The sequence below is a fragment of the Pyrgilauda ruficollis genome, unplaced genomic scaffold, assembly GCF_017590135.1.
Source record: "Pyrgilauda ruficollis isolate IOZ18807 unplaced genomic scaffold, ASM1759013v1 scaffold93, whole genome shotgun sequence".
Classification (NCBI taxonomy): Eukaryota; Metazoa; Chordata; class Aves; order Passeriformes; family Passeridae; genus Pyrgilauda; species Pyrgilauda ruficollis.
Window position 1 is genome coordinate 1,882,582 of NW_024531377.1, and position 22,222 is coordinate 1,904,803.

The 22,222-nt window shown below is 37.4% G+C and overlaps 1 protein-coding gene across 10 annotated transcripts in view; it reads left to right on the forward strand.

Moving 5' to 3' along the window:
- Positions 1-22,222, forward strand: part of NRXN1 (neurexin 1) — a 669,617-nt gene that overhangs the window by 569,880 nt on the left and 77,515 nt on the right. For 5 of the 10 annotated variants that reach the window (XM_041489370.1, XM_041489359.1, XM_041489360.1 and 2 more), the window contains 2 exons: positions 3,588-3,677; positions 5,110-5,429. In XM_041489370.1, the coding sequence (XP_041345304.1) occupies positions 3,588-3,677; positions 5,110-5,429 (410 nt within the window). The remainder of the gene's footprint in view (positions 1-3,587; positions 3,678-5,109; positions 5,430-22,222) is intronic. The other 5 variants (XM_041489362.1, XM_041489363.1, XM_041489369.1 and 2 more) reach the window with 1 other exon arrangement.

A 22,222-nucleotide genomic window follows, 5' to 3' on the forward strand; every position in this document is an offset into this window, starting at 1 on the left:
TTGAAACTATATGTGTTTTTCATTATATAGTAAATAGGACTTTTGTTGCTTTTAATGGATTTTCTGTTATTTTCAGTTCTATGTATAATTTTTTTTTCATGTAGTTGTTATGTGTCTACTGGTTTCATCATTACTAAATCCATGTGTTCTCCTTGAAATTAAATCCAGATAAGTTCCACACCATTTCCCTCTAACCTTTCAATTTATATTATATACTAGAAGAATTTAAGCTAACGTAATAGTGCCAAATTGAGATGTATTTCACAGTGCACTTTTCCTCTGATGAGGAATGGGCTAATGTAATCAGCAATTATTTTTTGTGTGACCTTTACAAATCAAATGGTTATTTTCTTGCTTTTCATTTGAATTTTGCTCCCAGTGGTGCAGGACTGCTGCAGCTAGTATGAAACATAATTTATTGACAGAATCACATTATAATAGTCTCAAAAACCATACGTATTGTATGTTTTAATTAAATAATTCAAAGAAATGTATAAGCTGGCCAAGATTAAATTTATGCTGTTAGTTCAGAGAGGAGTTTCCAGGATCACCGTAGAGATATTCTGGAGCAGCTGCAGAGTAGTGAGAGTGGACCTTGCCTTGGATAGATCTTGTGTTAGTCATGGAATTACAGCAGACTTGCAGTAGCACTGAGGATCCTGTCTGGTGGCTGCAGGGGGTTCTCTTACCACATGTTCCTGATCTGCACCTACTGGGTGAATAAACAACACAGTTTAATGCCTTCCCAAAATAGGCAGTTGTGAACACTTAGCCATAACTTCCTGGTTCTTTTGGGAACTAGAGAGTGTTTGCTCATGAAAGGCATCCAGTGAGTAACTGTGCGTGAAGCTGCTGAGTGAATGATGATCTCCATCCATGAGACTTATTTCCATTATGTTAATGCATTCCTTATGCCCACAGACCTCTTCTGAGCAACTTAGACTTTCTTATAAATGACACAGAAGAATTTCACCCACTCCCCCGTTTTTTTTTTAAATATAGATAAGCAAAAAAAACCCCAAAAAAAGGTACACAACACTAACTAAAACTCATGATTCATTTACTGTAAGTTAAGGAAACCTTTTAGAAATAGGATGTTCTCTCACTTATTCAGTGACTCAAGTGATAAAGCCTGAATAAAAACTGTCAAAACATCTTATTGAAAAGATAAATGTGTTAAAAGTAACTGACTATCAGAAAATATAAATTGTTACCTCCCTAGTTTAGTTATACATATATACACACATATTTTGATTGAAGATACAAATTCAGAACAGCAACATGTAAGATCATAGCTTTTTTTACTTTTTTTTTTTTTTTTTTTTTTCCCCTGTGTTGGTCATATGACAGTTCTTATGGGTTTTTTTTCTGGTACTTCTCAAATTTCCATTCAGTCACAGGAAGTTTGCTGTGAGAAAAGGAGGCCAGGATGAAGAGAAACAATTTTAAAGATCATAACAGGAAAAAAAAAAATTAAAACTTTCTCTGTTATCACATCATCAGAGTGGTTGTGTTGTGATGTGTTTAATTCTAAATTTTCACTTTCTTGGGGAAGTACAAAAGGGAAAGTTTCCATAAAACGTTTGATGTTCAGTTTCAGTCCTGTTTTATGGAAAATATGTCTAAAAGCTTAGAATAGACAGAAATGTACATACAAACAAAAGGTGTATATTTTACATATATGCATATACATCCATGTACTTTTTTAATATGACATGCACTTAGATGTTCACATAATATATTTACTCAGAGAAATTGTGGAACCACCTTCTGCGGTTGTCCAAAGTTGTGGATGCCCCATCCTTGGAAGGGCTCAAGGTCAGGTCAAATGGGCTTTGAGCAACCTGATCTGGTGAAAGGTGTCTTTACTCTTAGCAGGGGGGAGGGAAGAGATGATCTTCAAATGTCCTTTGCAATGATGCCAACCCAAACCATTTTATGATTAGATATTAGAAAGGGAAGGAACAGAAAAAGGCCATCTCCTCAAAAGCAAATAGGTCAGCCTCTGACATGGTGAATCATGTCCATGCTAAACCAAGTGAGGGATGCATGAAACATGGAAAATAGCAGTTCTCAGCACTGTAGAATAAATATCTGCATAAAACCACCATGGTTTCATTTGCAGTTCTGGGGGGCTATTGAACTGACTCTTCCCTGCAAGCCTGTTATGGCTTGTAATTTTGTGACAAACTGGAACACTGGTGTGTCCTGAATTTGGATAATATTTCTGTTTGACAGTTAGCACTAGGGTCCTTCTAGCTCAAAAACATATCTTTCTGAGCACTATGTGGGCTTACTGCAGCGTGTGCTTACATTTCCACTGCAGATACAGGACTTGGTTTCTTGGTTGGTTTGGTGCGTTTCGAAGTCAAAGATAATATCCACATTTGAGTCAGTAAGATTGACTGTGTATTTAGACATGATTTATGAATGACTGCTTTTTTACTCATCTTGCTCTTCTTATCTCTCTAGATTCTTTTCTAATATGAACCAATACAGTGAAAGGAAAAGATCATATTGTTCTAAAACTCTGCTGCCACCAAAAGCCTATACATTGAAGGAAATATTTAGGTTTGCCATTCTCCTAAGTAGCTTTCTAAGTGGTATTCTGAGGGATCACAACTATATCACTCAAACACAAAAAAAACTATAATTGCAAATAAATATTTAAATTGTTTTGCTAATTATTCCTCATCTGCTATTTTTCTGACTGAGCCTTATTTTATCTCACTGTTTTAGTTAAAGAAGTCCGAGATCTCTGCACTGACTGAGAATAGATACAGTTGGCAAATATGACAAGTTTGTCCTTTGCATTGCTGGGTTTTGGTTAGTTCTTAACTTATGAAACCCCACCACAGATGGCCTCTTGCTAAATTTTAAAGCACTTGCAAGTTTCATAACCAGGCTACCTTTCAGCAAGTCACTTTTGTCAAAGCCTTGGTGTTCCTTCAAGACATTGTCAAGGAGTCTAAAGAAAATGTACAAACTGTGAATGACCTAGTCTGTTCTGTACCATGTATTTGAACCTCTGAATATTATTTAAATGAAGCGAAGAAATGTGTATTTTTTTTCTGCTTAGGAATAAGTTACAGCAGGACTATTATTAGACAGAAGAAGTAAGTGTGCCTTAGATGGTGATTAAGAGTTGTGTTCTTCTTTAAATGACTAACCTGGAGTGAGAGGTTGGATGTCTTTTGAAAACTTAAACCTGTTTCACCTGAACATGTTTAACTAGTTAATAAGAAACATCAAAAAAGACAAAACCCTGAGGTCAACTATCATTTTTTTGTAAAGCTATTCGATGATGTTTAAATTTTTTTTTTGGGTCTGTCTATAACATAAGTTTAATAACCTAGCTCAAATGCAGATTTCTAATTTTCAATTAACATAGGAATAATTTTGTTTGCTAAAATAAAATAAATGAATGAATGAAAAGTCTGAACCATGAAATGTTCTAGGTAGCACTTTTTAAAATTCCAAATTTCAAAAAATCATGTGGCAACTGTATAGCTCAAGCTTTAAGTATTAACTTTTAACCTTTGACCTTACAGATTTTAACCAATGAAATGTCTCTTTAAACTTTAAAGGAAACAATGATAACGAGCGCCTGGCGATTGCTAGACAGCGAATTCCATATCGACTTGGTCGAGTAGTTGATGAATGGCTACTCGACAAAGGTAAAAAACATTGATTAAAACTTCAAATAAAAAAATAATTTGAACATAACCAAGTAGTGCTTCATTGTAACACTAATAAACATAAAAAATAAATTTCAGTAAAACTAAATTAAAACAAATTTTAAAAAGTAAAATGTAGAGTAATATTTGCATACCTTGTATAATAATTTCTATACATTTCTAGAAGTACCAGCTGTTTAATAATCTTACCCTGTTAACTTAAGGTTAAAGGGACTGTTAAATATAATCCACTAACTCAATCTATGAAGGTACTCATAGCAAACATTAACCAAAAATTATAAATCATTCATAGATTATATTACATGTTCCAGCATCTAAATTATTAACTAAAAATATCTGTAGTTATGATATCTTCATTATGGTCCTGAAAAAAAATTTGTTTAAACTGTAGGTGTCTTAAATAGTGGGCAATATGAATTGCCAATCAAAATGAAGTCCCTTTAACGTTTGCAACCTTCTAAGGGGATTTTGGAACAAACACTAATTAAAACAGAACTTAAAGTTGTGTGCATGCTTTTTGTGAGCAGAAACCAAATAGTCACTAAAGTGACTATTCTATTTACTAAGAGTGGTACTGTTGCTGAGGATTTCTCTGTTTAATGGAAATGTGCCATGATTTCTCCATCGGTATGTGTATCATTTCTGAAGCCGCTTTTACATCTAAAATCTTTTATTTTAATTGATAGTCTTGCTGAAAGCCAATCAGACATCTATTTTTGAATCTGCCTCTGAGATACTTAGTGTGAACCAAGTGTTTCTTTTCAGTGTGTATGTTGAAGGGAAATAAAACATTTAACTACAAAAAGGAAATATTTAATTAAAAATGTAAATATTCACTTACATAGAGATGCAACAAATTACTGCATAAATTCTTTAAAACTCACTTGACCTAGTGACTTGATGGCATATATAAACTTTGTGTGTATATACATATTTGTATATGTCTATACATACATAAACTCATTTGTAAATAAAGCTATAGGCTCTATGCTGTATTGTGTGGAAAAAAAAAACAAACAACTTTTAAATGCTGGCAGACTTGAAGAAAAAGTTATCTTAAGGAATTAGAGAACCTGGCATTCTTGAGACACACGAAAAGGTTAACAGTGCTTTCAGGTAAAAGGGAGAGGGGTATATCTTGTAGTGTCAAACACATTTGCAAATATATTTGATTGGCATTTTAGCAAAAAACATATAAATCTCAAAATGTCGTAAATTAAGAAAAATGCAAACGCTCTCAAAATTTATGCATTTCATGGACACCTCATTAAAAAGCAATGAATTATGAGTCAAATCCTTTTCTTATAGTTTATTGCTCTCATTTTTCACCCCATGACAATCTGTTATCACTCGTGTAGAGTACAGCGTTCACAGTCAACATTTTTGCATGTATATAATATTATCTTCACAGGGCGTCAGCTCACAATCTTCAATAGCCAAGCAACCATAAAAATTGGAGGCAAGGAACGTGGCCACCCTTTCCAAGGCCAGCTCTCTGGTCTTTACTACAATGGCTTGAAAGTTCTGAATATGGCAGCAGAAAATGATGCCAACATCATGATAGAAGGAAATGTGAGACTTGTTGGTGAAGTGCCTTCCTCTATGACAACCGAGTCCACAGCCACCGCGATGCAGTCGGAGATGTCCACGTCAGTCATGGAAACCACCACCACCTTGGCCACCAGCACCGCCAGAAGAGGAAAGGCTCCGACCAAAGAACCCATTGGTCAGGTTAGTCAGCTTCCTCACCTTTTGCAAATATCCTCTCACCTCTGAGCGTGGCTTCCTCTGTCGCATTCCCTCTGCAGATGAAATTGTTCCCCTTAAAGGAGTGCGTGAGTTCCTGTTGAAAGTTCTATACCATACACGTCTCACAGATGTGATATTCACCAGCATTTTGAGGGAAAGTAAGGGCTTTGAATTTCTTCTAAATTAGGTAAACTTACCAGTTCAGACTGTTCTGGTGTTGAGTTACATTGCTCCATCATCCATCTTCATAGTGGTACATATTTTTAAGAACCCTTTCTTCCTTTGATGGCTTACATCGATTACGTTCAGTGTCGGAACGCAGGATGTCTGGAATTGGAGATAATGAAATGAAGTGGTGACTTTATCCATGAGATAGAGAAAAGAGACCCAGTTTTAAGAGAGAACAGGAAGGAGGTGTGAAGACAAAAAGTTGCAAGAGGCTGGAAAAGAGGGAATTAGCACTTTCTCTAGTCCCACGATTGATCATCTTCTCTGACAGTATTCCTCATAAGAGGCAATGGCAGCAGAGGGAATTAAGAGAATCCTGCACCATGGGAGACTCAGGCTCCAAGTCATGGGCTGTTGTTTACTGTTTGTTGAGGTTATTTGCATCTCATGAATTTGGTAATATATAGTAGCTTTTAGGTTTTGTCAGGATCTCTGTATAATATGTGGGAGAATTTAATTATTGGGAAAGGAGGGGAGAAAAGAATGTGAGCAAATTAACCTTCATCTTGTGTATATCCTTGAGTAACAGCAGTCAGACATTGTGCTTTAAATACCTAAAACTTATTTTATATTTATTCTTTCTTTAGGAAGAAAAAAAAAAAAAAAAAAAAAAAAACAAAAAAAAAAAAAAAAAAAAAAAAAAAAAAAACCCCAAAAAAAGCCCCAGACAAAACCAACACACAAAAAAACCCTCAACCAAACCAAGAAAAAAAAGTACCCTGCTAAAAGCTTTTCTGCTTTCTTTATTTGATTAAGAAATAAAACATATTTCTTGTGTTCTTCTGGTTCACATGCTTGTGTGTCCACTGTGCCACCAAGCCATGACAGACAGCTACACTCCTGAGATCCAAAAGTAGGACAAGGAACACAGAAAGCATCATGAGGGAGAGACAGGGTGTGCTCCATAAGGTTCATTTGCTCAAGAATGAAGCACATGCAGGTTAGGCAGAGGCTGAGGTCAGGTTGCCTGTTTTCTGTGTAAAACCTCAAGTCACAGAGTGAATTGGTGCATCAAATTTGACACTTCAGCTTTTCTGTCTGTAGTATCTTTGTATGCTTTGTATTATGGATCAAAAACTACAGTAAAGTAAACATAAAAATTATTTAACAAACCTGAAGCAGTACATTTGAGTTAAAAATAAGCCTTTAAAAAAAGCATTTTGACTTGCAGGGTGCAGAAGGTTTTAAATAATTATTGTTGTGAGTTACAGAGTTTTAATAAATAACAATATCTTTTCTTTGGTCTTAATTCTGTTTTAAATAGTATCTTGCACTCTATTATCCAACTAGTCTGACCTCAGTATTTGCAGCAACGAAATCCAAGACTTCAGCAAATTTACTGAAGGGAAAATATGTTTCTAAAATGTAGAACACCCTCATGGTGTGAAATAATTTGAGCTAAATTAATGTTACTAAATTAAAATTAAACAAAGCTGTTCCAGTTCCCAGCATACTGTTGGCCTCTGCCACTCTTTCATGCTACTCCCAGGCACAATTTTGGAGGAAAAATGTCACAGGGACCATTCTCAGTTGTCACCCTGCATGATCTGTAGGCAGCAGGCATTTACTGGTATAATTGCTTTGCCAGTTGGCCTCAGTTTCTGGGAGTATTCCCCAGTATAATTTGCACACTATTTGCATATTTAGCCACTAAGACTTTTTTTTTGAGGTTTTACAGTGGGACATTTTTGGAAGAAAATTTTCTTAAGCTAACAACTGTGGTGAGGTATAAATTTTTCTGAAGAGGGGAAACAAAACAATTAGGGCAAAATTATTTTCCAAAGCTTTTCTGTTTCTAGGCTGTGGTGCCTGAAATAAGATATGGCCCTTATTGACTCTATCAGAACATCTCCTCAATTTTTTAGAGAAGCTCACTGCCACTGGGGCTGAGTGGCCTCAAGGCAGTTGTGCCATTTCTTCATCCCTTTTGGGCTGAAGCGGCTATGCTACAATGCCATGAGCTCTTTGATACCCCATCCTGAGGAGCTTCCAGCAGGCTCCAGGACTGCCCAGAGGTGCAGAGCATGGCTGAAAACCAAGCCCTGATGGTGAAGGTTTTGATCAGCCTCTCTCACCTGTTAGCCTGGCTGGAGCAAGGACTTCATGCATCTGATGGGAAACTCCTGATTTAGGAGCCGGAAAGCAACATTTGTGAGGAAAGCATCCCATGGTAACATCACTGCAGCACTTGGGGCATCCTGAGCGTATAAATGAGCCTTTCTTGACTTCATCTGTGTCTGAATGTCCTGCCTGGTAGCATCTCTGTGTGTCATTTCGTACACTTAATTAGTTAGGGACTGCACTGAAGCACAGTTTGGCATCTGGCCCATGATTTCATTGTGGGAGATTGATAACATCCCAAAGTCAGAGCTGAAATTTGTCTGCAGGATGCTATACTACGCATGCAACAAAGACCTAGGAAGCTATTGAATCACCTTAGGGACATAATTTCTTCTCTTCATTCATACCTAGTTCTTTTTCTCCCTGGATATAATAATTTCTGAGCTTGTGACCCATAGGGCTCCCATGGGTCTGTCCTGCAGGGTGCTGAATAATCACTTTCCACCTTAATGTCACTGGAGATGAAGGCACTCACCATCATATGAAAAAAAAAATAAAAATCCACCTTTGATTTCTTCATTATCTTTCATTTTTGTCCTTTACATTTTTTTTTCTGATTTTTGCTTATATATAACCTCTGCAATGGTGTCAACTACAGACATATGGTAATGCACAAGAAGAAAAGTTACCTCTCCAGCATTAATTAGGTTACTGAGGAAAATATGCAGCTGAACAGCAATTGCTAATGAAAAAAACCTTACATTACTGCAAACCAGTGCATGGCTGAAATAGAATAGAAGCAAATGATCTAATCAGTCAGAGATTGTTTGCTCCATTTGCAGAGGTATTGAATTCAATTAAAGATTGCAATACTTAAAGGAGATCATTTAAATCTCTATTTATAGGAAAGGTTCTTTTAAGAAACCTACAATGTTTAATTGATGGAGTCTCTGCTCCCTCACAGATGTTAACAAAAGCAATATATGATGCAAGATCCACATGGGACTCCCAGAAAGTATGCTGAATACTGTTGTGCATGATTTTAGATGAAGGAGGTCTTAGTGCTTCTGAGACAGAAATGCTTTTTGCTGAAGACTCTAAATGAAGGTTTTCCCATCTTGGAAATATTTTAACAGTGGATGTTTTGGTGATGACAGACATCTTAATTATTGCACTGTGAAATGTAAATTTTTTAAAGGGGAGAAAGGTACTCAAAGCTTATTTAATGTCAGTAGTAGGTGAATGCCTGATTTTTCTTAGTGCCTTAAATCCTCCCCTCTACTCCCCCTTTGATTATAATGGCATTCAAGCTGTCAGCCTCCATGCAAGGCACTGGGTAAACACAGAGGAAGTGAGAGTCCCTGCCTCCAGTATCTCATATAATAAACAAAAGGTATCAGTAAGGAGGAGGGAAAAAAGAGGAATTCAGGAGGCGGGAGGAAGAGGGAAATGAAGCAAGCATTGTGTTGTTTCAGTGTCAACAAGTGTGCAGATTTGCAGCCATTGGGAGGGACACTTCAGTGCCCGGTGTTTTTGGTTTTTTTTATCCAGGCTTTTCAGACAGCTGTAGGGTGACCACAGAGCTACAGCAGATTCTGCACTGGGCAACTGGGCTGCCTGGTCAAGCAGTTGGTGCAGAATTGGCACCAGCTGGGTGGTCAGTGAGATGTTTCCTCTGCTTCACACTTTGCCATTGACACCTGGGGGAATCCCCAGCCATGCCCCTGGCAGGGAAGCTGAGGACCGAAGGAGAGGTCCTTTGCTCCCCCTACACTGCATGGGAGGAGGCCAAACATTTTGCATACCTTCATGAGCATGGAAAGAAAAACCCCAGCTTAATTTTTGCAAGAACAGGACTTATGTTACAGGAAAATATGTGTTGCTAACCTTTAGGGAACCTTGAGTATGCACTTGGACTCAGAAATCATGAATTTCTTCTAAGAATATCACCTTTTTATGAAGCTATTCAGCAAAATGATACAATTAAGTTCTTCCTTCTTTTTGCCTTTTATTTTTAACACTTTAAAAAAAGTCTAATTTGCAAGTTTTTCTGTTGTCATAAAGGTGATAAGCATATTTTAAAACTGAAAATAAAGATTCTCATGTTGTAGATCTCCAAGAGCTGAAATGTTAAACTAAACAGAGTACTGCAAGGCTTGCAATAAAAATTGCAAGAGTTGGCAGAAGCCTGAAAGGCTTCAAAAGGACTTAGATAATGGGTTTTGCTTGAATTAGGAAAGCCCAATCAGGCCTTTAGTATCTCTTTGGCACGGCTTTGTGAATCTGTATTAACTGGAAATCATAAATGAAGTGATAGTAAATCAAGAATAATATGCTCATTTCTCATCCCTTTCTAAGCATTTGGTTATGACAGCCTATCCACAGACCAGCCTCTACTCTCATGTACTGGAAACCATTTCTGAAAATTGTGTGCAAAACAGCTTTTTTTAATTTTCCATAACATATTCTGGCAGTCCTCCTTGTTCTCATCAGGGTGGGCTCTTATCAATAACACTAAGCCACTGAGCCAGCAATTGCTCTATACTGTGAGATGATTGCATGTTTGGGAACAATAGGCACTGATTTTTGGTCAGAACTAAACCAATGAACTGAAGTTTGGTCAATTGCCTTGGAGGGCATACATCAGGTGAAGGGTATGTTTCTTTACATATACTGAAGCAGCAGATTTAAATAGCATTCATTGTAGCAGGGACAGTGACAGTCTTCTCTCAGAGACTTCACCTGCCAAATAAAAACAAGCACTGGAGAAAACAGAGGAGTTATCCATGGAAAGAGTTCAGTGTTAAGAATGGTAGTTGAACACATGACCTATACACAGGATAGCCAACGTGAGCATGTTTTATGGAGATACACTGATCATTAAATGAATAAAGATAACATTGATAGGAGGATGAGTTTTTTCCACCCATTTTGGTTTAAAATTATGTACTGTGTGGTTTTCAAAGTCCTGTTTCTATGCACAAGCGTGTTCTTTTCATGTATCTGCTCTTCCACTTCTTTCTCTGGACGGTCACACCAGCTACCAGAGTTCATCAGCCCCAGCAGGCAAAGCTCTCCCCCAGGGCTCTAATAAATCACAAGGATTTGACTCAACAGATGCTCACTAGTGCAAAGTGAATCCCACAGCTTCCAGTGTCCCTGTGCTCAGCATCCACAGATGTCTCTTAGCTGACAGATCCTGGGAAATTTGATTGTTCAGGACAAATGTCATTTGCAGTAGGATCTCTGTGCAGAATGATAGTTGTGAAGGTATCAATTGCAGGTAAACAGAAATTTAACTAGATGCATGAAAACCTTGCACTTTTCCTTGTGTTTTTTTTTGTTGTTGTTGTTGTTTGTTTGTTTAAAATATCATAATAAGAATATTAAGATGCTTCTAGTGATTTTTGATCATTTCATTAATTGTTTTAAAACATAATTGTCAACATCACTGACACTCAAGGTGTCTAATAAATTGAAAAGAGGACCCTGAACATTAAACTTCTTTGTTTTAATATTTGCTACCTGATCACATTAGATTTTCCCAATCTACTGCAAAATATTTGCATATTGAATATTGGCTTTTCTGCTGGAGTACTGGAGTTGTGTAAATAGGCTGTTGTGTAAATTTAGAAAATTCAGTACAATTGCCTCTTGAACTCACTCATTGTTTTGCTGTCTTCAAGTATTACTTATATGATCTCATGGTTGTCTGTCTGTCCATCTCAATAAATATTGCATTCCTTGACCAATTCAGTCAAATCTGGTTCAGCATAAAGATCTCAAGGATATTAAGCTCCCAGAGAAGCTAAATTATGTCAGTTCTGGCACCCATCCTGGTCTCCTGTTGCATATTGCAGAGCCAGATCTTCCCCTGCTTTGTGTTTAAAAATCAAAGATGAAAGAGAAGAACAAAGTATGTATGTGCTTAGGATGAGTTTCTCAGAAGTTCCTCAGATTCATTAATGTTTCTATATTCCATCAATGTTTTTGAAAATCTTACCCTGTGACACTTTAATATATAAAAACTCTAACAGTATCCTTAATTGTCCCAAGCTCAGAGGATAAGATTTGCCATTTGTTGTTGTTGGCATTTGTTGGAGAGGAATGGTCCATAGAGGCTCATTGGAGAACAGTGGAACAGCAAAGGCAAATCCTAACCAGTTGCATGGAAAACTACAGGCACAGAAACAGCTGAACGTGATCAGCAATGCTATTTCATTCCTACTGCACTGCACAAAAGACTTCTGGTGTGTCTTTGGCTCTGTTGTGGATTTACTTCATGAGGCACCATCCAGATGGGATGGCTTTCCAGCTCCTCCAAAGGAAGTCACACCATGGAATTTCTGTTCAGCCAGTGGGATACATCTAAAACCTTGAGCACGGCTTTGAAACCTACCCCCTATGGTGTATACACACAGGGAAAAAAATCTGCTTGTAAATGAAATTACAACAGTGTTAATAATCCAAAGAATGGCAAGATGCTTGCATAAATTGCTGATTAATTAGTTGCAAAAAAATTTCTTTTTAAGTTCAGTTTGAGAGAAAAGGATCTCAGGCCACTTGCTGCTTTAATTTTGACGTTCTTTCATGTTTAAATGACCAAGTTAATTTATAACAATTTGTTTTATTATGGTTTTGTTAACCCAGATTGGTTTTATCCAGTCTCAAATTCTGACACATTACTATTTTTAAATGTGGTGAAATTTAGTAGAGCAATCACCTTGGCACCAATGTTTTTTCATAGCATGCTGCCTTTCTTTATTCCCAGTAAGTTGCTCATGTCATGTTAGGACAGCAATATTTCTAAACCATCCCTTTGCATAAAACATGGGACAGCATCAAACTGTTGCTGAGCAAACAACAAATTCATGCAGTGATTTGTTGCTGGTGAAATATTTCTCCTGCAGTTACAGCTCTTTGTGTCAACCTCTTTTCTTAGGAAGGGTCCTCACATGAAGCAATGCTTGGCTCTCTCTCACACTCTGTGCCTTCCACTGTTCCTTCTCAGTGCCTGCCAGCACACTAAATAAACATTAGGATTACACAGAAATGGGATTGTTTCACTCAGGTGGAACAAAAGGTTGTTGCTGAGCTGGTGACCCTTAACTGTACCATCACATGGCTGTAATGCATTTTTCTGCATTTGGGGTGCTGAAAAAGGCTGGGTGTGCTACAGTCACTGATCCTCAGAAGCCTTGAAGGATAGAAATCCTTGTATTGTGTCTCAGAGCTTCTGTTCTCCTGTGAAAAGAAAGCGAGAGTCGTTCAGTCCCCTTATCACTTTCTGGAGCCGTGCTAAGCCTGAAGATCTCATTAACCACTTCCTTTGGTGCACTTTTATGATTGAAGTGCTGTGTGTTTTACAAGCTTGGCTCACACAATTTCCTTTCAGAAAGCGTGGAATAATACATTCTATTTCTTTTGTGTGTGATTCCTGAGAGCTGAGAGAAAGAAAAGCAAATTGACTCAGGGTGTGACCTTCTTCTCTCAGTTGAGAGAGCCCAGAGCAGGCACCCTGCCCTGATAAAGCTTCCAAGTGCTGCCACACTTGCAGCCCCCCCAGTGCTCTGCAGCAGTGTCAGTCCTGCTGCTGCAGCCAGCCAATGGATTCCAGGTGTTTCCACAGCACATGGAGCACTGGGAGGAGAATTTTCTTTCCATATCTAATTAATCAGGCTAATTGCTGCAAGTTGCAGCGTGCAACCTGCTTTTATGTGTGGCTGGCAAGGACATGATTACAAGAGTCTGTTGTGTGATGTTTTATTGAACATCAACCATGTATCATAGCTCTTCAAAATGTAGGTGATACAACTGTATTAAATACTGAAAATTTCTTCTAAACACAACGGTGACAGCTATGTGAGAAACCTTTCTACTCACAGTGATTAAGACCAAATCTTCATTCACAGGCATGCCTGCTTCACAGGCTGCAGATCATTTTCTTTAATCATACAATTCTTGGGACTTTCAGTTAATAAATTAATTTTGAAGTTTTCTTCAAGACCCTTTTTTTTCCCTCTATGGTTAGTATCAACATTCTATGTCTGTCTTGAATAACTCAATAAGTACTTTATGATTTCTTGATTTATTTAATTTAATCCATTAGCTAAACTTGTCTTTAAATATTTGTTTTCATTCTGTAATCAACAGTTGATTCGAACAGCTGAAACTTATGTTTTGTTTATATGCTGGCATTACTTCAGAGTTAGATACTTCTTAAGTGTTATGTCTTGATGCTCTTTGCCTAGAACATCTGCAATTCTGTTATGAATAACTTTGCATAAAGTGTTTATTTCTTTGCATAGTTTTCCTTTCACTTAATGAACCCCTGTTGAAATGTCTCTTTTTTGCAGTATGGTTTCGCAAGCACATATATATATTTATACACACACAGACACACAGACGTACACATTTTTAAAAGCCAGATGAAGTTATTAGATTGGAATTTTTTTACTGTGAAGGGGAGTAGTAAATTCTCCAAAGGGACTCAAGGAAGAAAGCTATGAGACTTGCCAGTTTCTCCAAAGAGGGAACATAAATGATGGGCAGGGGCGTCTGCACTAAGGAAGAGAAGAACTGAAATTTTTCCTTGGATCCAACTATGCCACTCTCTCCTAGAAGTGCATAGGGGCATGGAGTGAGAAATAGGAACCATTGTCTTAAAGTCCACTCCAGAAAATCTGATGATATATTCCTCTCCATTAATAAATAACCAAGCACTTCCCCTCTGTGAGATGATGATGGGCTGAGGATCAAATCCATTCCTGGCTTTGATGTGTTCAGCTACGTCACTTTGGATTGTGTCTGTATCTAAAAACACAGTGCTGCAAGTACCAAGGTTTTGGGAGAACAGATAGCAGGTAGAATTAGTACTGGAAAGATCAGAAACCATGGGGAGGAAGCCTGAGTGAAGAGATTCCATGATGTTGATATTCCCTCAGATCCTGGAGGAAAGAGGCTCACAAGGGGAACAAAACACTTGAAGGTACAATGCTCTCTCTGTGTTATCTTGCTAGGTCTTTAAATCCAGACACATACTAAATGTTTGGACCTTTGTGGGTGGATCCTGTCAAGGAGAAAGACTGAAGAGGATGACCAGGCTTTTGAAATGGCCGTCAGCTTGCAGGTTTTTCTCAGCTCCCAGCATAACACTATAAATACAGAGAAGATTCTGACAAGTTCATGAATTAGGAAAAAAGGATGAAGTCAGAAAAAATGGCCTTAGACATACGTCAAATGAAAAGAGCATGTTATTTTCAGGTTTTTAAAGCAGGACATCATTATGTGTGCTGAGTGATGCTGTGAGGGTGCTGGGAACAGCACGAATGAGGTTCTGATGTCCATGTAGCTGTAGCTGATTCCACTGACTTACAGATCATTTGCTTTTCTCTTCCATCCAGATTCTCCTGTGATTTTCACAAATGTGCTGGCATTAATAAATTCCAAAGAGAAATATTCCCCCTTCTTTATGTCTATTTCAGGTCATATTTTGGAAAAATAAGCATAGATCCTGTCTCCATGTTTCACGAGGCCACAAATTCCCAGACTAAAATTAAGTGTCTGGGAATTTTACTGAATGCTTTAGGGACATCCATCTAGACTTAATGCGTTCAGAAAAGCTGATAATTCCTTACATTAATACGAAGACTTAGTTGCTTAATTCCAGGTTCCCAGAGTTATTGAACATGACAGTCTGAATGCATTTTCTGTAGGTGTGATGGACTCGGTAATTAACTGATGTAATCCATACCAAAGCATTATCAATATCTTCATATCCCACAGTGTAGGATGGCAGTGGTAGCTAGATATGTGTTGCCTTCTAAAAATTAAGTATTTGCATATGTAGTTGAGTGTATAAACATAATTTTTTTGCTACATTTTTTATAACTAGGATAGCATGAACGCTTAAAATATTTCCTTGATAATGGTATTAACATTTTTTGGTCCCTGGGGTGGTGGTGGTCGCTTTTTTCACCATGCACAGGAATAATCTTAGAAATAATATTTTCTAAAGTGATTAAAATGGCCCAATATTACAGTTAAATGAGGCATAAAGGCAGTTGTGGTATTTTCCTTATGAAACTACAGTCATGGTTAAAAGCACATGCAGGAGACAAGGGGTCAGGATGTTGTTATTGTCTTCCCCAATGACTGATGGAAGAATTATTTTTGATGACCAAAAATAGTCTTTCAATTTTTATCAGCAGCATACCAAGAATAAAAAAGAAAAATTTCTGTTCAAACCTATTTCTGTGTGATTTAAAAAAATTATTATTCCTTATTTTTAAGTACAAGCAAATTAAATAAAAATTTAAAAAAAAAAAAGTTTCAAAATTAAAATCAAAATAAGACCAATTTTTGAAAAGTGTTTTGTATTATATTCATCTAATTAAACATAAATCTGTAAATGGCTGAGATCAGCCCAATGTTTTCAGTCAACTGTTTGAAAAGCTTTGCAAATCTGTTAAGGCAGTGCCTCCTCTGCAATCTTAACTGACTTAAGTATTTAAATTTTTTGCAATAGTTTTTGTAGTGCTGAGTCCACACAGAAATAGAGAACATTATCTGTGGTTTTAGTGTTATACAGGTAAACGTCTAAAGAAAATCCTACAATTCATTTAAGCCTACACTTAACATCTTTGTATTACAAATATCTTTATATATTAATAATAGCTATCAGCTTGCTTAGTCTGTGAATAGATTGAAATGTTTTGGTCTTTTTTTTCCATAAGAGGGAGGTAACAGATGTCTGACATGATAATTCCACCATATGGCTATTCCATTTTCTTTGTAGGGCAATATTAAAATAATAATGATGAACACTGAGAAACGTTAATCTTAGTAGGTGGAAGTTTCAGCATTGTTGAAGAAACAACAATATTTGATTTTAGCTAAGTGTTAACATTAGAGAGGGTGTATTGTTGTTTTCCCTCTAGAGTCCTGGGTAGGTAGTAAAATGAGCTAGATAACTCAACAAGAATGGTTTTGTAACACAGTGTGCCTTCTTTTATTTATTTATTTATTTTTATTTCTGATGTTCTGAATGATATAGCTGTTCATATTTCAGCTCACATTCGGAGTTTAAGCACACTTTTTCAACAGAATTACTTGCAAATTTTGCTTATGCTGTTCAGGTGACTAGCAAGCCAAACCAAATGGCAAGTTTTCTTTTTGGCAAGGCAAGGTCATCAGTAAAAAACTGTACTCACGTGACCTAGGTAGATGGAGCCAAAGGGGTATTCCCCCCTTTGAGGAAAGAAAAATAGATAAATATTACAGGAAGTGTATTCAGGTGTTTCAGTCAGGGAACAAGGAGAGTCCATATGTCCATGGGAAAAAATAGGAATTTAGAGTAAAACTCCTTGCTGGCATTCCTTGGTCAAAGAAGAGAAAAATGCAGTGGCAGAGGTGAAAGTCACAGTGTGAGTACAATTTTATTTAGAAATACTAACAGTAAGATAGAGCTATAATGGTGCATTTCCTGACTATTGGCTGTAATCATGGAAATTGCTTTATTTTTTTTGGTAGTGTAAAAGGAAATTTTATAAAATCTATTGCTGATGAGTAAGGTACATGAGATTTTTCAGATAATGCTTGTGGGGCCTCAGTATGCAGAAGAATTCCAGTTCAAGATAGTATTTAAATATATGTGTTTTCTTTAAACATGTTCTTAAGTAAATGCTGAGATTGGAAGGGATTTAAACGTGTGCTTTTCAAGTCTTTTCTTGAATCAAGTAGTTCCTTGAAATTAGAAATAATTATGTCTGTTCTGGTGCCATCTTAACCTAGGTCTAAGCTAAAGGTAAAATCTCGGTTCTCATTCATTCCCTACAAAAGAAATTCTGTTTTCTTTCATCTCTCTAATTAAGATGTGCCATGAGGAGTGGTTCTGATATCTGAGCCACTGTTCTGTAACAGTGAAAATTTGAAATGAATGAAATCTTTTACTTCTATCCAAGTAGAGCACCTGTGAATTACATTCTACAAAATCTCACCCACAGGTGATAGGGCATGTAAAGTGTACTCTGATTTGTACATTTTAAACAGCTCATTAATTATCAATGTCAGCATTCTCTTAATTGTGGTTCTTTGTGGCCAGCAGAGCATTTACTGGTGATCTTTAGAGAGGATGGCTCATTACTCTGTCAGCTCTCCTCCTTTTTTTTCCACTTGCTGTACCACACTACTGACAGTTAAAAATGCAGGAATAATTGACAGATTGTTTTCCTACATAATCTGCTGTCATATTTGCCTCAAGAGCCTGTATTTAACTTCCTGTGGGAGAAGAGTGATCTGTGGAATCTTGAATAGAAGGTATTTAAGTGCTGCGAGGCCTTTCTTTGTAAAGATGAAGTTTGGACAATGAAGACACTGAGAAGTCAGATAGGAGCAATTAATCTTGGAATATCCCATAGTTATAACAGTATTGGTGAAACTTAAGAATATTCAGCATGCCAGCAAATAAACATGAATACACATAACCATAAACAAAAGCAGATCTCAAATATGTCAGTATTATGGCATAATATAAATTTTAGTATAACTTTCTGCAGTACAAACTTTGATGGCTGTCTCCAAGTTTCCATCCCTGACTTTGACAAAGAAGAGCTGGCATAAATGTGGCTGATGCTCCTAATGATGTCAGTCCTTTTCTGCCCAGGCCGGCAGCAAAGCTCTCATTTAATGCTGGTTTTCACTTGTGCTCTGGGAACTAGAGTGCAAAGGTCCATTGAAAGCAAAGAGGGTTGCAGGAGATGTTGCGTGGAACAACTTGCAGTCAATATTGACCAAGAGGAAACTGCAAATAGTGAACTAAAGAGGAAATTCCTTGGGCTGTGCTGGCAAGTTTCTTAGTATTGTCAAAGCACCTACATTTTTGTTTCTCTGAGAGGATTTGTTTCTCAAAGAAGGACAAAAGCTATTAGTACCACTCTATTAGTACCACTGAAAGCAGCCAAATAGCTAATTATTTTAAATTATTTTTTAAACTTACAAATTAATATGCTCTGAGAGTTGGATCAGAAATGTGTATTATCCTGGCACCAGACATGGAAAGAAAGTAAATGGTAACAGATCCTTGACTCTGGCAAACAAAGAAAACTTTTTGATAACTGTTTCATATACCAAGCCAAATTCTCAGTCACTGTGGTACAACTCCATTGACTTCAGTTGTGGACATCAGTGTAGCTGAGAGGAGAATGTGAGTTACAATATTCTAATTTTCTTGTTGTGCACCAAAAGAAAAACACAACCCCCCCCCCCCAAAAAAAAAAACCCCCAAAAAACAAAAAAACAAAAAAAAAGCAAGAGCTCTTGGGATGAAAATTTCAAATGAAAAATAGGCAAGGAGACAGTGAACCACCTGGGTTTGCAGTCCATCCTTAACCACCAGCTACTCAGGTAGACCCCAATATTTTGTGCTACGTATGGCATCTGCAAATGATCAAAGATTTAGGCCCAAAGTCAGGGTTCATTTATACAAGATAAATTAAGAGCAATAGATCTGTGCTTGGATAAGACTCTCTTTTCCTGAATACTATCCTACCATCTCAGGCAGTGCATTTAATTTGCTGAACAAATTTTCTGACTTGGATATTGTTGGAACTTGAACATTGTTTAAAGTCACGTGGGACTCCACAGTTGCCTACACAGAGGCATATAATGCCAATTTGGCTGCTTTTGTGGCAACAAGAGGACCCTCCCTCCAAATTTTCTGTTCTTTTACTCAAAAGAGGATGAAACTCCTAACAACATAATATCAATAACCTTAATATTTAACTTCCAACACCTCCTTTACAATCAGAGTGTCTCTTTGGCTTTTGCTAGGGAGAAGGGTCTCTGCTTGTTTTGCCCAAGTGACCAGTTCAAATCCAGCAATCAACAGAGACAGGGCAGGGGAGAACTTGGGTCCCAGGTGAGTTTTACCATATATAAAAAGTCAGCAAATGGTTACAGATTTACAACACACACAGCCCTGAACTGCATTAATCAGGCTTTTCATTTTTTTTTTTTTTAAATCATACAGCTGAACAGAAGAAAGTATTTCAGGTTAAGCTGCAGTCCTAGTTTTTCAAACAAACAGGTTTTTTTCTTCTCTCATATGAGGAGGGTAAAAAAGGTAATTGTATTTTGTATGGTGATAGAGAATTTGTGCTGGTTTCAACCAGCTGCTGAAATCAGTGATAAGAGGCACTGGCCTCCCCCACTACTGCTGCATAAAGAGCTGCTGCTGAGTCTATTTCTCAAGCTTAAGCCAAATTGCTTTGAAAGCTTGTGAAATTCAATTTGCAAGAGAATGGAGGATCCTCTCCATGTAATTTCAAAATGTGAAAAATAGTAATTGCTTTTACTTCATTCAGACTGTCCGTGTAGGTAAAATGGCCACAATCCTTTGTGCCCCAGCCTCCTCTGCCACTGGAGTCAGGAAGAGGTTGAACCCACACCGAAGTGTGGGAGATACTGGAGCCCACTATCTTTTTGTCATGTCCTGTCCCTTCAGTGGGCAGGCACATCTGCTGAATGTGCCTTTCTGTCTGCTCAAGGCACTGCTTTGCATCTGGACAAATCACACAAAAAAGAGTTTGTTGCAATAGCTCTGTCTTTAATTGAGCGTGTTTGTGTTTGTTTCTTCAGCATGGAGGATAATCCTGTATATGAATTGTCTGGCTTGATCTCAGATTTATAAAGTGCTTAGATTTCTTCCATTCGGTAGCGAACATAAGTATTAGTGGATTTTTTACAAGCCTCCTGTTAGGAGCCATCCTTGATCCTATGGCTGGCTTGCCTGCTGGTAATCTTTCTCCGTGCTTGAAGAGCTGACAAAAGCATCTGGGTCTCCCTGGCAGTAATTAGGGCAAGCTAACTGCCTGCTGCGCTGGAAAGTAGCTCTGAGTTTTGATGAAATGCAAATGCAAACTGCAAGCTGGCTGGTTACCCATGCTTTGTTTCCTTTATGCAGGTCTATACCTTTACACAGAGGAACCACTGCAGTCCATTGTGTTTAACTGAGACTATTATCTCAAGGGATATCTTTTAACTCAGAAATTCCACTGAACTCTGGTGTTATCTTGAGAACGCCAAGCTCAGAGTGAGGCATTGTTTTGTTGTTTTTTTTTTTTTATTTTTCCTTCTTTTGCACAGCTGTAAATGTAGAATTGCCTTTACAAATTAAACAAAAGCTTCAGTTTTCAGCCACTGAGCTTCCAAAAGATAATGGAGAAACCTTCCTCTACCCCAAAAAACTTCCTAAGACATAGAGCAGAAGTCTCTTGATGCCAAGCCACTGAGTATTAAGTATTGATTAAGTTTCCTCCAAAGTAAAACATATAAGCCTGTAGGTAGAAAAAAGATACCCTCAGGTTGCAGTCTAGTAATTTTGTGTCCAGGAAGCCTACCTCCCCTAAAGGTCATTGAACAGGAGCAGGAGAAGGGATGCTTAGGATATATTTTACACTCACAGAATCCACTGTGCATTTGTGCTCATAGGCTTGAACAGCTTTGTTTGCCAAGGAGATGATTTGTAAACTAAGGGTGTAAATGGTGTGTTATCAATGACCACATGCAAAAAAGTGTGGGGAGCAGCAGCTACTTATGAAAATGTATCTGTTTGGATTTGGAGGGTTTTGTTTATTGTGTGTTGGGTTTTTTTTTTTTGTTTTCTTTGATTTTTTTTCTTCTGCTGGAGAGAGTAATGGTTTAATTTGTGAGTAAAATCCTGCCTGGCTCCTCTTAACTTACGGCAAAGTAGTCCTAGGGTCTGAAGATGCCTGAGATCCTGCTTCGTCTACAGTTCTGTCTCTGTGACAATGCTTATTGGTTTTAACTCTCCTTTCTTTGATATTCATTACAGTGCCATTACAAGGGTTCTGTTCTTCTCCTAAAAGATAAAGCACCATCTTCTGATTTAAATGACAAGAAATAGAAATCTGGCATTATAAAATAAGAGATTTTGCTTTCTGTAAATCACCTGAAGGGTTTTTTATTTTAATATTTATCATATTTTATTACTTCCTGCTTATCAGATCATCTTCTTGCATTTCTTCTCATGTTGCATATCATACTTCCTTCGATCTCTGCTGGAAGCAGAGCATCCCCTCCCTCATCATAAGCATTAGCACTCCACCCTAGACTGACTGCAGCAGATGCTATTAAGTCCTGCAGTTATTTTTCTTTTCTTTGCAGAGGTAATTATCAACAAATGCTGATTTATTTCTTTTTAAGATCATAAATGCATTTGCCACAGCACTGCACCTTTGCTGTCACTCATGCTCAGTTCCACCATGGTGTGCCCTGAATCTGTTTTGTGATACATGACACTATTATATCTCAGGGAGATTTGCTCTTCCCTTCCCTATGTAGTATGATTAATTTATATGCAGTCAATCCATGCTTGGAATGAAATAAGTTTTTCATCTTTTTGCCTTTCTTCATGTTTTTGTGCTCAGTGGTTTGTTTTTAGGTTTTGTTTTTTTTTTTTTTCTCTG